This window comes from Salmo salar, chromosome ssa01 (genome assembly GCF_905237065.1).
Source record: "Salmo salar chromosome ssa01, Ssal_v3.1, whole genome shotgun sequence".
NCBI lineage: Eukaryota > Metazoa > Chordata > Actinopteri > Salmoniformes > Salmonidae > Salmo > Salmo salar.
The window spans coordinates 55324974-55340150 of NC_059442.1; the positions used below are offsets into that span (position 1 = coordinate 55324974).

General features: G+C 43.2%; 1 protein-coding gene across 1 annotated transcript; it reads left to right on the plus strand.

Annotated features, from left to right (window-relative positions):
* Nucleotides 1–11401: 11401 nt before the first annotated feature.
* LOC106605192 (mRNA decay activator protein ZFP36L2-A) lies at nt 11402–14772 on the plus strand. The gene is made up of 2 exons (XM_014200584.2): nt 11402–11720; nt 11990–14772. Exons 1-2 carry the CDS (start codon nt 11634–11636, stop codon nt 13157–13159), a joined length of 1257 nt encoding a protein of 418 aa, XP_014056059.1. The 5' UTR covers nt 11402–11633; the 3' UTR covers nt 13160–14772.
* Nucleotides 14773–15177: the final 405 nt, after the last annotated feature.

Sequence of the window (15177 nt, forward strand, 5' to 3'; positions counted from 1 at the left end):
TGATTCAGGTCTAGTGTGATTTGAGGCAAAAAAAACTGCAAGCTAGATATTTAGAGAGAGCTGGCCAAAAGTTGGCTAGCTCTCTCTCTAACGGTACATCAACTGCTGAAAGCTAGCCAAGTTCATTTACTTCTGTTGAAACAGGACAAAACAAAGGCTACAAAACATTTCCATACAAACAACAGCCATTAGATAATAATAGCCACCTCATATCACTATCTGACAGATAGCTGGAGGCTAGAGCTGAAATGGCTGTGGTAGCTACTAGCTAGCTAATTCACCTCAGTCGAGAGGGTATGAAACAGTAGCTAGCTAACTGTGACGGAGAAGTCCGTCACTGGCCGCGGGCAGCATTTGGTAAGTGAACGCGCCCACACACACACACACTCATCTCCCCCTCCCTGCTCCGTTTTCAGCTAAGTTAGCAATGTGGGTCAACATACAAGTTAACTTAGGGATCTCACTTCATACATTACACACATTATTCTTACCGCACTTCAGTAACAGTTTGGTATGGTATAAGGAATATGCAGAAAAGCTTTCATTCTTATTTTAAGTGACGTTTATTGTTAACTCTGTTTGCTTGTTTCGGTTCCTCTCTCTGCCTCTGTATCTTCCGGGCATGCTGGAATAAGGACCCGGGCTAACGCAATCGGGCTGGCTTTGTAGTTTAAGCTTATTTAGAAAGAAATTATCCATGTGGGATGGGAAAATCCCTCCATGCGAGTTTGAAAACCAAATGGCCAATAACCTATCCTCCTACTAGGCCTATCATAAAAGCTTTAAGACAAGTTAAAGTTATGAACCGTAGCCTGTTTACCAAATATTCTAATAGCCAAAGAAGGTGTTGTCTTAAACTTGCCGCTTTCAAAAAGAACAAGAATACAATTCGGAGTCTCTGGGCCTAGAGTAATCTCAATCACAGCTTTATGATAGATTGAACACAAAAAAAAATATGAAAAGAGGCAGATGGGGCAAATATTATCCAGTTCTGAAGACGGTAGACTTTGCTTCTATCCAGCCAATGATTTATAACCTAACTCACTATGGCAAGGCACCCTGTTCCTCATCAGTCGACTGTCGCTTTGCTCTGTCATGTGCGCAGACACAAACACACAAACCTGTTCCATGCTGAAGCACCATCAAAGGAATTTAGAAAAGATTTTCCTACACTTAGCCTCTGTCCAGGCTTTCAACAACTATCTTTTGTCATAATTCATCCAGTTGTAGCATGCGATTTTCGGAAGATTTTTTTTTTTGTTGTCATAAACAAAAATGGGTTGGCCAATAGGGGGAGATACTATCATATCACAATGTTTGAGTACATACGATAACACAAGTTGACATCGCCCAACCCTAGTGGTTATGTTGTAAATACTTAGATAGATTACGGGTAACTTTATATTATGTTTTTCTATTGCCGTCTCTGCCACAGTGCCAAACGCATACACATGTTGGTGGTGGGGAGGGGCACTGACGTGGTTTCTCGCTAGGATTGGGGAGTGTTCCTGGAATGAGGGGTGCTAAATCCAGTTTGGCAGGGGGTTACCCTAGGGCTGGATATCATTTGGGTGTGTGTGTGTGCGTGCGTGTGGCTAGGAAGCTTTTGATCTTTGTTTTCCTAAGACTTTTGTGACTCAGGTCTTGGGACATGGATGGACTCTCAAACTAACACACACACACACACGGAAATATTAAGAGTGTGACTTTCTCTCCTCAAGAAACACACTTTCTGTATTTTCCCAGCTTCTTCTCCCGGTGAAAACACAGGAGCCACCCTTATTGTCCCTGCGTCTGCCTCCACTGATAACATCACCTCATTGCTCTCTAATCTAAAGAACATCCATGTCTATGCATCCATGTGTAAGTTGGAGCAGATACCATGTCAGTTCACCATCAGATATGATAGAACCAGATGACTAAAACTAAGATGCTTTTTCTACAACCGGATGGGAATACAATGAACATAATTGGTGTGTGTGTGTGTGTGTGTGTGTGTGTGTGTGTGTGTGTGTGTGTGTGTGTGTGTGTGTGTGTGTGTTATTGTCTTTTTATCCCTACTCACCACACTCGTCATTGCCTGAGAGTTCAACCCTGATGTGTGGGCGTCCAGAATTCTTCATGGACTACAGATCGTACGTTGGTCTGCCGTCCAAATGGACACAGTGTATTGATGTCCTATTTGAAGTGATTTGTATGTTTTGATATTGATAGCAACAGAATTGTCCAGCGCATGTTTACGACGACAACGTAGCAGGCTAAAGTAGTGGAGTTGTTTTTCCATGGCCATGTAATGACGGCTCTCTGCCTCTGATATGGAAGTGAATCAGTGATGTGAAGATATGTGATCTGGAACCCTCCCCCTTCACCCCAGTAGACCTCAGGAGTTATCTTCAGCCTCTACTTCATATCCACCAACTCCTTATTTCAACATTGGAGTGGTGTATAGAGGGATAGGGAAGTGTGCTTGAGTTAAGTACAGTTGGGTGTACAGTACTTACAATGTTATACAGTAGATAGTCCATTGACTTGGAAAGTGTGTTATTTTCAATGACCAATTAAACCCTTTACCAAAGAGCACCATATATCCAATAGATCCCCCACCCCCCAAATGACTCTGCTGATTAGGTTGACCTTTTCACCTCACCACCCCTTAACACTTTCACATGCTCAGACAGAGGTGGGACACTAGGCAACATAATGTCATTAGAGGGACATGACTGTACTGGGCTCCCATGTGGCTCAGCGGTCTATCGCACTGCATCTCAGTGCCAGAGGTGTCACTACAGACCCAGGTTCGATCCCGGGCTGTATCACAACCGGCCATGATCGGGAGTCCCATAGGGCGTCGCACAATTCGCCCAGCATCGTCCGGGTTAGGGGAGGGTTTGGCCGGGGTGTAAAATAGGAATTTGTTCTTAACTGACTTGCCAAGTTAAATAAAGGTTAAATAAATAAAATACTGGGTTGGAGGGAAAGGAAAGATGGGGACAGGGGGCTACTTGATCTGGGTTACCAACATGATTATGGCTGTTTTAAGAGCAAATTTTTCAGACAAACTCCATACCAAACATAGAGGACAAAGGACAAGAGTCCTTTTCTAATTAAGTCCTGACCCAATGACCTGACCAGAAAACACTCCCCATAACCCTAGTAATATTAATGATGTAAGTTAATTATGGCTGTGGTTATGGATGTTATTAAAGTTTATTAAAGTACAAATGGTTAGCAGGTAGTTAGTTACAGTTGAAGTTGGAAGTTTACATAAACCTTAGCCAAAAACATTTAAACTCAGTTTTTCATAATTCTTGACATTTAATCCTAGTAAAAAGTCCCTGTCTTAGGTCAGTTAGGATCACCACTTTATTTTAAGAATGTGAAATGTCAGAATAATAGTAGAGTGATTTTTTTTTTCTCAACTTTTATTTATTTTGTCACATTCCCAGTGGGTCAGAAGTTTACATACACTCAATTAGTATTTCGTAGCATTGCCTTTAAATTGTTTAACTTGGGTCAAACGTTTCTGGTAGCCTTCCACAAGCTTCCCACAATAAGTTGGGTGAATTTTGGCCCATTCCTCCTGACAGAGCTGGTGTAACTGAGTCAGGTTTGTAGGCCTCCTTGCTCGCAAACGTTTTTTCAGTTCTGCCCACAAATTTTCTATAGGATTGAGGTCAGGGCTTTGTGATGGCCACTGCAATACCTCAACTTTGTTGTCCTTAAGCCATTTTGCCACAACTTTGGAAGTATGCTTGGGGTCATTGTCCATTTGGAAGACCCATTTGCGACCAAGCTTTAACTTCCTGACTGATGTCTTGAGATGTTGCTTCAATATATCCACAACATTTTCCTGCCTCATGATGCCATCTATTTTGTGAAGTGCACCAGTCCCTCCTGCAGCAAAGCACCCCCACAACATCATGCTGCCACCCCCGTGCTTCACGGTTGGGATGGTGTTCTTCGGCTTGCAAACCTCCCCCTTTTTCCTCCTAACATAACGATGGTCATTATGGCCAAACAGTTGTATTTTTGTTTCATCAGACCAGAGGACATTTCTCCAAAAAGTACGATCTTTGTCCCCATGTGCAGTTGCAAACCATAGTCTGGCTTTTTTATGGCAGTTTTGGAGCAGTGTCTTCTTCCTTGCTGAGTGGCCTTTCAGGTTATGTCGATATAGATACTTTTGTACCTGTTTCCTCCAGCATCTTCACAAGGTCCTTTGCTGTTGTTCTGGGATTGATTTGCACTTTTCGCACCAAAGTACGTTCATCTTTAGGAGACAGAACGCATCTCCTTCCTGAGCGGTATGACGGCTGTGTGGTCCCATGGTGTTTATACTTGAATACTATTGTTTGTACAGATGAACGTGGTACCTTCAGGCGTTTTGGAAATTGCTTCCAAGGATGAAGCAGACTTGTGGAGTTCTATAATTTTTATTCTGAGGTCTTGGCTGATTTCTTTTGATTTCCCCATGATGTCAAGCAAAGTTTGAAGGTAGGACTTGAACTATATCCACAGGTACACCTCCAATTGACTCAAATGATGTCAATGAGCCTATCAGAAGCTCCTAAAGCAATGACATCCTTTTCTGGAATTTTCAAAGCTGTTGAAAGGCACAGTCAACTTAGTGTATGTAAACTTCTGACCCACTGGAATTGTGATACAGTGATCTGTCAACAATTGTTGAAAAATGACTTGTCATGCACAAAGTAGATGTCCTAACTGACTTGCCAAAACGATAGTTTGTTAACAAGAAATTTGTGGAGTGGTTGAAAAACTAGTTTTAATGACTCCAACCTAAGTGTATGTAAACTTCTGACTTCAACTGTACCAGTTACCTCAGTGGCATTGACCTGTCAACTTCCTAGTTCAGATATAAAGTGTGATTCTCTTTTCAGACTGAATAGCATCAAAAGTAGTGGTCTTATAGGCAGGTTGGCTGGCAACATAAACATTTGTCATTTAGCAGACGCTCTTATCCAGAGCGACTTACAGTCGTGAGTGCATACATTTTCATACTTTTTTTCGTAGCGCCATGCTCTACCAACTGAGCCACACGGGATCACGTCACAAACATCCTGAAATGATGCGTGCACGTCAATGTGGCCGGTGGCCTCGCTTTATGATGATTCTGAACGCTCACATAGCTAGCAACAATGACAATAAGCTGCCATGTGGGGAATCGTATGTGGCTCGTTTCAGCCAGTTTTATCTTGTTCTTGATACCATGTCTTATTTTGAGGTGTTTGGACTGATTTCATGCCAATGCTAATATAGCAAAAAATGTGCTAGCTAGCTAACCAACAACTAACAATGTATTTGCAAGACAAGTGCTCATTGTGCAAATGTATTTGTTTTCAATAAACATATGGAGACTAAATAAAGTTTACATGTTGTCAATCTAAACCAACCCCGTCTGTTTTGCCCAATAGTTGAGCACCCGTCGGTTTTGTTGCTAAACAACCAACCCGTCTATGGGATTTGCTGACCTGTCTGTGCTCATCTAGGCCATTCTCAATGAACCATCAACCATCATTTGTCAATGAACCATCACTGAATCCACAGCGTCTCAGCCCATGTCAATATTAACTTCAATCTTATGTAATACGTGTGTGTGTGTGCTTCTCTGTCCATTCATTTACAGTAAATCGAAGGGCAAGATGATCGGAGGATATCCTGATGTAGCAAAGGATCGTTCACTTATAAACCAGGTTAGTCCTGTTTTAACTGGGAATCATTCAATCGTTAAACCTGGGTTGGTAGTGTATGAATGTAGCATGCATGCAACTAAAGTCTCCTTTTGGCCTGGAATCCCCTATCCGTCAGAGCCGAGGCCCAGATTAGTTTACTAACAATGACTGAAGGAAAAGCATATAGAGAAAGTGATCCTCTGTAGAAAATCACCTACGTTTAGAACAAGAGCTAAAATCACTCCTCAGTATTAGTTCCTCTAGTCTGGACACGGCCAGCTGGAGTCCCACCAGAGTCCCAGTTTTGGCATAAATACGTGGCAGAGGCTGAAGGAGAGGTTACTGTAGCTGTACCTGGTCTAAGTACAGTCCTTAAGGCTCCCTCTGGAGAATGACCTAGGAGGCCATTGACAGCTGCCATTATTGAAGGTTGACTTCACTTTAACCTTCCTGAACCAGCTTTTATATGTTTATGATTACAGATGTTTTTATGATAGTTGTTATTGAGTACTACAGTGTTGGTATCAGAAGCTATAGCCTTGATCTCACACTCTGGTTCTTGCGGCGCCATAGCAGGAAGTTGGGGCTGTAAAGTGTGTTTTCATTTGACACCCCTCTCTCACACACACACCTCAACATTTCCTGGTCTCTGCTCCTCTGCACTGTCGGTGTGTGTGTGTGTGTGTGTGTGTGTGTGTGTGTGTGTGTGTGTCTAACTGCCAGTGAATGTGTGTGGGCATATGGGTACAGGTATACAAAAGTCTACACAGTAGTAAACCAAGAATTGAACCATTTGAGTCCCAGCACTCAAAACATATTTGTTTATCTGAGCTGTGGAAAGTGAAGGGTTAAGCAGAGCAGGGCCTTGTTAAAAAGGCAGGTGGGGGGCAGGGGCTGGTGTGGTCCCCAGGTTAGGGGCCCAGGTGAGGTAAAACTGGGAATAGAGGTACTGTGGCCCCATATCCCTCTGATGTGGGTAACTGAGCAGAGGTGGCTGAACACACAGCATGATGACACCAGGGAGAGATGGGGGAGAGGGAGGGAGGTCCACCAATCTCTCTTATTTCACCACTATCATTACAGCCCGCCTCCCCCAAAATCCCCCTCTGTCATTGGGACACCCAACACCCCCCAGCTGCAGAAGCTAATTCCTGGATTTGCCAAACACCGAAAGCTCCCTCCTCTCTCTTTCCTTACTTAAAAAGTGTTTTAATTAGTTCCAGCCCAAGACTCCCACCACGTATTGATTTCGGGAATTAAGCATCCTCCTTTCCCGTCGGAATCTGGCTCCGTGTCATAGCGAAACGTCCTTCATAAGTATGGCACAGAGCTGGCTGGCTGCGAAATGATACAGAAATGAAGCGGATGAGACAAATTCACCCCAAAATACCTATGACGTGACAGAAGGGCAGGACTTGGAACAGGCTTCACTTGGCTTCTGCAGTTATTTATTGGATGATGTCGTTGATTTCTCTGAAATGAGTCTAAATCTATTTCCAGTGCAGCTACAGCTCATACAATCGCCTACAGTCCCTTTCCTCATGTCATGTTATGGTAGAGGGAATACGTTTTACTGAGCAGGTTATTATGAGATCCATAATCGTATGAGTCCATTTACTTTGTAGAGTGCATGCTCCTGGATTACTCTCCACTCCTGTCCTGTCCTTCACTATCCACCCTGTTCCAATAGGCTTACAATGTTCCAGTTGTAATAGAACAGTCACCCCCTCGCTAGCCCCATTCACCAATAGGCAGATGTTGGCACCGCCCTGTCATCTCTCCGATTTGAACATTTTCGGATAAACACTGTTTCTCACATAAACAACACGCTAACACGGACACTCTTACACACTCACACACAGTAATAGCAGGGGAAAGACAATCCACTGAGAGGAGTGGGTGTTGTGTACTGTAAGCCGAGGAGAGACGAGGGGAAATTGCGTTGGTGAAGTGTGAAACCTCCCGAAAGTCCATAGATTAAAGAGCGGCTAGAGTTCCCTATTATGTCTTAATGTTTGGGGCTGGTTGTGTTTTGAAGCACGCTGGCCCGGGTCCAGCGGTAAAGCCTGTCGCCCTCTCTTCCCCTCTGGGATGAATGGCTGGGGTGACATCAGAGCCGGGCCAACCCAGAGAGGGGCGGCACAGCCCTTTGGTTTGAGAAAGGAACATGCCACTCTGGCTCGACCCACTAAATCTCTGATAATACTGTACAATCAACAACTTCTTAGGTTCGGAGTGGGTTTCCCTGAATCTCAAGAACTTGGCTTTACACCCCCTCTTAGAAGGGAAAACCAATCCTCCTGAATGGCCAGGATTTCCAGCACGGCAGTAGGAGTGGGGTTGGGATGCTGTCTGGGGATGTTGATGGGGTTAAGTGTCCCCCCCCCATGGTGATAGTGTTTTAACTGGTATGTCTGAATAACTTTTGAAGTCCCTTGTGTTATCTCCGGGTATCAACTGTACAGGGCATGGTCAAGGGATAACAACACAAAAATATATACACACACACACACACACAGTTTCAGAGAGCTTTCAAGTCGATACATGGACAACTGGAGTCGTTCAGTCTAGGGCCTGTTGCTGGATGAGTGTTAATACGGTCATGTCCTCTCGCCACTTCAGGTGTCTTTCCTCTCACTCATACACTCTTTCCCAGCTCAACCGTGTGTGTGTGTGTGTGTGTGTGTGTGTGTGTGTGTGTGTGTGTGTGTCCTTCCTTACCAGGTCTGTTGCCTGATGTGGCTGTCTCCTGCTCCTCCTTCGACAGAGCCAACAACGGGAGGTTGGCTCACATACTTATTTCTACATTCTGAGGATCGAGAGAGAAAAGCGGAGTTTAAAAACAATTCCATTTAGTCTACTCAGGAAGTGTACTGAAATTGTAAGTGAATTTAGATGGAATTGACCCTGATCCTGGAGAGACGGCAAGTATGGTTGGGAGAGCAGGGGAGTCTTTAGGGGAAACAGGCACCAGGAAGACAAACACTGTTCTAGTACAGTAGCACCGATGAAGATATAATGTGGATGTTATTTTTATTCATAGCACTCTGTTACCATAAGACCCATAGAACACCAAATAAGGAGCGGGAGAGACAGAGAAAGCAGCTCTCAATCTGTTGTCCGACACAGGCTCAATGTGACTCTTATACAAAACCCATTCTGTGAAAGAAAGCTAGAACTTGTGTGTACACACACACACACACACCTTCTGAAGAGTTAGGATTCGACTGGATAAGATGGGATGGAATGGGGAGATATCTATGCCCTTTGGCCGAGCATTCTCTTGTTCATCATCCCTCTACTACCAATATCTGAATTGCATAAAAGCATAAAATGAACTTAATTCAATCTGATTCCATTCATGACCCTCTTCCACCTTCCATTCTAACACATTCGTTATCGTATTCCATTCACTCTCATCACTGCTCAGGATGAGGAGGTGTTCCTGTTTGAGAAGGGAGATCTGAACCTGTGGGCCGAGCCTGTCCAGTGGATGCAGCTGCTACACAGATACCTGGGTGTCCTCTTCAAAGACCCAGGGCTGAAGGCTCTGAACCAGAACCAGGCAGAGCTCCTGTGTCTGTCAGCCCAGGAAGATGCCCTGTCCCTGGCTACCCAGCAGGCTCTGGAGGGCCTCCCAGCCCTGGCCCAGTTCTCCTGCACCATAGAGCACACCCGGCTGGCCTGCAGCAGGAGAGGGCCACACTGGCTACGGGTTTTAGACTCCCAAGAAACATTCTGAATTTAACACTTATGCAAGCAGTATGCACATTTTTCATGACTAAAATGGTTTGTTTTATCAGCGACGGATGTATGGCTTTTAGAAAGGAATGTACTGCTGAAAGTGTAAACGTTTGAGTTTTGTCTGTGTTTTTCAAAGTAAAGATGCCTAATTCATGTCTCGCGATTCTGGAAAACAACCACAGGGCGCTATGTGTATGGATTTTTCAAAATATAATATGTATTAGCACGTTTTCCAATGGACTCTTTTCACCCCTTTGCATAGGTTTTTATGCCCCCTTGGTTTCCTAGGTTACGTAATTAGGAGGGCAACACAATGGTCCACTGTCCTGTGTTAGCGACTGCCCAGACAGCTGGGCAGTCTTGCGCTGTAGTATGGCAACGTTCCCTGTTACTGTAAAAATGATGTAATGTTCTGGAACGCTTGAACATCCCCCAATAAAAACAGCACTGTGATGAGTGTATTTTTTTTTTTTTGCGGATGAGGACATGTTCAAGGGATTTCTCTAAGTATGAGGCTTGCCCATCTGTCCTTGACGTTAGACTGTCGTTTTATCATAAACACTCAAGCTCATTTAGGCAGAGTACAGCCCCAGCTCTAATTTAAGGGTTTGTAGTAGTAGATTCCAACCCGTTATGTCATTTGTTTTCGGCTGTTGCTATTTGGCTTTTTTTATATCCAGCTCTCAGCAGCTAACCACTCAGAAGGCAGCAGGAATCCTATTACTTTTTTTTTTAACCACTTCCAGATTTGGTAAATTTGTAAAGATGATAACTGGTGTCACAAAAACCTACAATTTATGGTGATATTTTTTCGACAGAATTGTAAAATACTTCTAACAAAAAAATATCTCCCTTGTGGGGCCCTAATATAGCCCTGCTCCTCACTGCTAATTATGCCATATTTGTATGTGGCTGTGAACTTTGTTGGGCTCCATTTTCATAGCTTTCGGATGTTGTGAGCTTTTGTTACATCACACCGTCAAATAGGCTGTTTTAAATGTATACAAATACGTTAAGTATTTAAAATTTATTTTTTGAACCTCGGCAGGTGGCGCTCAAGTCAAGCATTTTGGGCTTTGCTCTAAGGGGGGCAGTGTTGCACTGCTTTTTACAGATTCACATTCCTTTAGTCAACTCTCAGTGCAGTATTCTGAGATTGTGTGCTAGATGTAATAGATGGTTGAACGCTCTTTGTGTAACAAGTGGCTGATTGGAAATAATTCCGTGCCGACTCATTATTTAACTTTTGTTTTGTATCCATGTGACCTTGTGTCATTTCAATTAGCCATCCTATGCACCGTGATGCATATACATTTGATTGCTGGGAGGCCAATCAACTCTATTCTTATGTCATGGTTAAAAAAAAAAGTTAAATTACTGTCTCTACCCTCCTGTAGGTTTTCGCTCCAACCCCACTTGTAACTAACCGGATTCAGTTTACCAACCAGCTAACGTTAATTATCAGAATCCGGTACCGTAAATTAGAATTGGAGTGAAAACCTATAGGACTGTAGCTCTCCAGGAACAGGTTTGGAGAGCCCTGAACTAAGGACATCATTTCGTGGTGTGTGGATTATGCAGTCACTAACAAACAAATATTTCACTCTGGTTTCTAATACCATTTTACCGACACTTGCGTTCTGACTCACGCACCTGCGAGAGAAGGGAAACGCAGTGGTCTCCAGTTTGTATAGTTGCTGAAACGTGTACAAAGATAAATGACTTTTCCAGCAACTCCTACTGTACCCTATTGCTTGATTCAACAACCTTGCCCCTCGTTCAAAAAGGCACCAACTTTCACAAATTGCGTGATAGAATTTTGCAGAAGAACTACATTTCGAGGTGGAGTATAATAACTCGAGACCAACCAGTGACTGGAAGACGTTGGACTACAGGGGCGTGATCTCCAAAACATTGTTCCAACTTCAGAAAGCTCCACCCTCGAGCCACTTGCGAAGCATTTATATGCATGTGCAGAGGAGAGGTAGTTAGTGAAGCACTCTAGTTCAGCGCTTCTCGAGGGAAGAATCTACAACCCAATACAAGGAACTTACTTTCCACAACTTGCTATTTCATCTCCACCGGTGGAATTGCACATTTCGATTTTTCCAGAACTTTTTCAAGCGTTCTAAAAAAAAACAGTCGTGGCACAAGCTACAACAGTTGCCTCGTGCATTGAAGGATCCTGGTTGGTCCTCCATGAGAGATCTACTGCGACAAACATCCGAAAAAGAGATGTCTGCAAACATGCTGTCCGCTTTGTACGACATCGACATGCTTTACAAGGTAAAGTATATTTCCCCATTGCAGATGGAAAGTCTTGTTCTTGAACAGGTCTGTTCGCTTGAGCATGCCTTTTTTTTTAAATTTCACTAGGCTACAACTAGCTGCGTAGAGTAAGCAATAACTTGTTGCTAGCTTGAGCCCGCCATAGTTTTTCCATTGTTACTAAGTTGACGTTTGCACTCAGAACTTATCAGAATTGAATATGCATTTGGCCAAAACCATGTTTAGTTTAAATGCTTTGCTTATGTTTGTCTTTTCTCTCTCAACAGCAAGATAAAACCATGAACATGAACGCTATGAACCACATCAATAGCATGCTGGATAATAAAGCGGTGGGGGCTCCAGTGACACCTACACAAAGTTCCAACAGTTTTTCTTTCGCGCCGGGATTTTTCCGTAGAAACTCGACCAGCAACATGGAAGCAATGATCAACAGCAACAAGTACTCCGTCAACTCCTACGGTAACTTGAAGGAGAGCACGAGCAGCAGCGCTGCCATTATGAACAAGGAGAACAAGTTCCGTGACAGAGCATACAGCGAGAACAGTGACCGCAGCCAGCAGCTGCAGAAGCCGGGCTCTCAGATCAACTCCACGCGCTACAAGACCGAACTCTGCAGGCCCTTCGAGGAGAACGGAGCATGCAAATATGGAGAGAAGTGCCAGTTTGCTCACGGCTACCACGAGCTGAGAAACTTGTCTCGTCACCCCAAGTACAAAACCGAGCCCTGTCGCACTTTCCACACTATTGGCTTCTGCCCCTACGGTCCCCGCTGTCATTTTATCCACAACGCTGATGAACGCAGACCTGCTCCAATCAATGCCAACATGCAGGGTGAACCCAAGTCGGCACGGGAGCTCTGTGGCTATGGTCAAAGGGACGTTGTTCCGCAGCAAGGTGGGCACAACCGGGACAGACCAAAGCTTCACCACAGCCAGAGTTTCTCTGGCTTTTCCAGCCACCATGGGCTTGAGTCGCCACTGCTCGAGAGCCCCACGTCGCGCACCCCACCACCCCCCTCTTCTTGCTCTCCCAACTATTATGAGGACATTTTGTCTCCCAACTCCATGTCTTGTGTGAACAGTGCATTCAATTTTCCTGGGCAGGACCTGAAAGCCTTACTTGCTCCCCTTGCCATGCATACTCAGAACGGCTATGCCAACAACCAGTTCAATGCCTACTACGGAAACATTCAAGCTAACGTGTGCCCTCCTTCTCCCCCTTCATACAACATGAGCCACTTGCAGTCCCTGCGCCGCCTCAACGAGTCGCCGGTGTTCGACTCACCTCCTAGCCCGCCTGACTCCCTCTCAGACCTGGAGAGCTATGCGAGCGGGTCCCTCAGCTCTTCTGGGAGCCTCAGCGGCTCAGAGTCCCCGAGTTTGGATGCTGGGAAACGTCTGCCAATCTTCAGCAGGTTGTCGATTTCAGATGACTAAACATCCTATCATGTTATTTTCGATGTCTGAAATTATCCTTGACATGGCATTAGTTGTTTTTCCTTTTTGTAACGGTATAGCTGTATAAAAAAAAAGTTGATATCAGAAGGCATTCCATCAGCGACTTACTTATTTGAGCTGCAATTAATGGCAGTATTTTTGGTCTATCAGGCAAGCCACACTTCCCTGGGATAGATGTGTACAAGACTTGACACTGACACTGTAAAGTGGTTTCAGATTTCCTCCATCCTGCCAAGAATATGCCTTGACAACAATGTAACATTTTTTTATTTTTCAAAGTATGTGTTCCTTTCTGAACGTTTAAACTTCCATTCCAGGACTTTAATCTGTTTTCACAGCACCACAACAGTGGTTTTGTTGCTTTGTTGAAAAGCACTCGCGTTCGGTTTGTTTGGGGAAATCACTGATGGTTGAATCATTTTTTTTTTTTAGCTGTTTTGAGTGATTTACATAGCAGTGTGTAACTGGCTATGAACTATTTAACTTATTTATTATCTTGTGAAAAGTATAGGCTATACATCATTGGTAATTTGTGTCCATACTGTATTTATCAAGTATGATGAAGCAATAGATCTATATTCTTTTATGTTTAAATTATGATCGCCATTATTAATCTGCATAAAGTGGAGTGTAATGTTCTTTTCACAGTAATATATATTTTGTTTTTGGTTTCCATTTTGTAACTTCACTTATTTTTATTGTAAATGAGTAAAAAAAGATCTTAATTTAAGAGGACATGTGATATTTATTTCATTAATTTTGTTTACGTTTTATTAAAACAAGTTTGCGTGATTGCTGTTTGTTCCGAGTTTGCTTGTAAGAGCTGTGGAAGCCGTTTTTTTTTTGAGTCCCTATCTAGATGTTTCTGTAGAATGTATAAATGATGTGGTTGTGCAGACCGTCCAAACCTGAGCTAGCCTTAAGTTTTTATTTTATATATATTTTTGTTTTTATATAGATCAGACTTCAGTGACAAAGAACCCAAGTAAATAAATTAACCAAAAAAGTATTTTTGTTTTCTTCTGTTTGCACGAGGTCACACTGATTCCAGCCACGTGCTAAAGAATGTAGCAATCCCTTGTGCCCCAGTATTATTGTGTAGTGCCTACGGAGTTCACCATCTTACATGCCTTTAACATTAACCAAATAAAGTATTTTTCCTACATGTATCTTTTACACAAGTTGAATTGAATGTAGTGTTGGAGCTGAATTACTTTTGCAGGTGGTTACCACTTTTATAAGACACCTTGGGACAACTATACCTTTTTTGAAATTCCCCATTTTTCTTCACTTAGATTGTTTGACCAGTCAAACAATCTCAAAGGAAAAAAAGCAGTCTTCAGACTTTTCTGGATGGGGAAGTGATTGAACTTTTGTACATAGTAGGTACAGGGGTTGCGCACTGTGCTTTTTGACTACTTTATCAGAAGTAAAGCTTTTTTGAATGTAATTAAAAACGGACAAAAAGACAGTTGTAGACATTTTTTTTGGGGGGGGGGGGGGAGTCGGTTCACTACAAATTGAGTGTAAGACTTAACTTTGTACTGTATATTTTTTTTGTAGTTCTCCCAATAAAATCATTTTGAAAAATAGTCTTGTGCTGCTTGGTTTTATCTTTTACATAAAGAATGATGCAAGTGTGTTGGAATTTCCAGTAAGACCTTTCCCTATTAGCGTGTCATCCATAGAAATGATAACTCTAAACCTTTGTTTTCAACAGTGCCCCCTTTCATCGCTTCAAACTAAGGGACCGATACTGCCTCCTGAAAACGCAGTGGTAAGCTCTGCTCTGCCATGTTCTTAAAGCTAGAATCCTTGGCACCCTGCATCTGATTTGGTGACATGCTGATGGATGGGCCTGGAGAAATGTAACCACTTAAATTCATAGATGCCTGTGGATGAAAGGACTGGACACCTATATCAAAATTATAGTTTTGAGTCTATATAGCTATAGTGTTTGTTTACGTCTATGTTGTTCGCAAGCATTGGAGTAAAAC

Coding starts and splice junctions, on each gene's coding strand:
- LOC106605192 (XM_014200584.2), top strand. CDS start 11,634: ATGAGAGATCTACTGCGACAAACATCCGAAAAAGAGATGTCTGCAAAC. Junction 11,721..11,989: donor ACATCGACATGCTTTACAAG/GTAAAGTATATT, acceptor CTCTCTCAACAG/CAAGATAAAACCATGAACAT.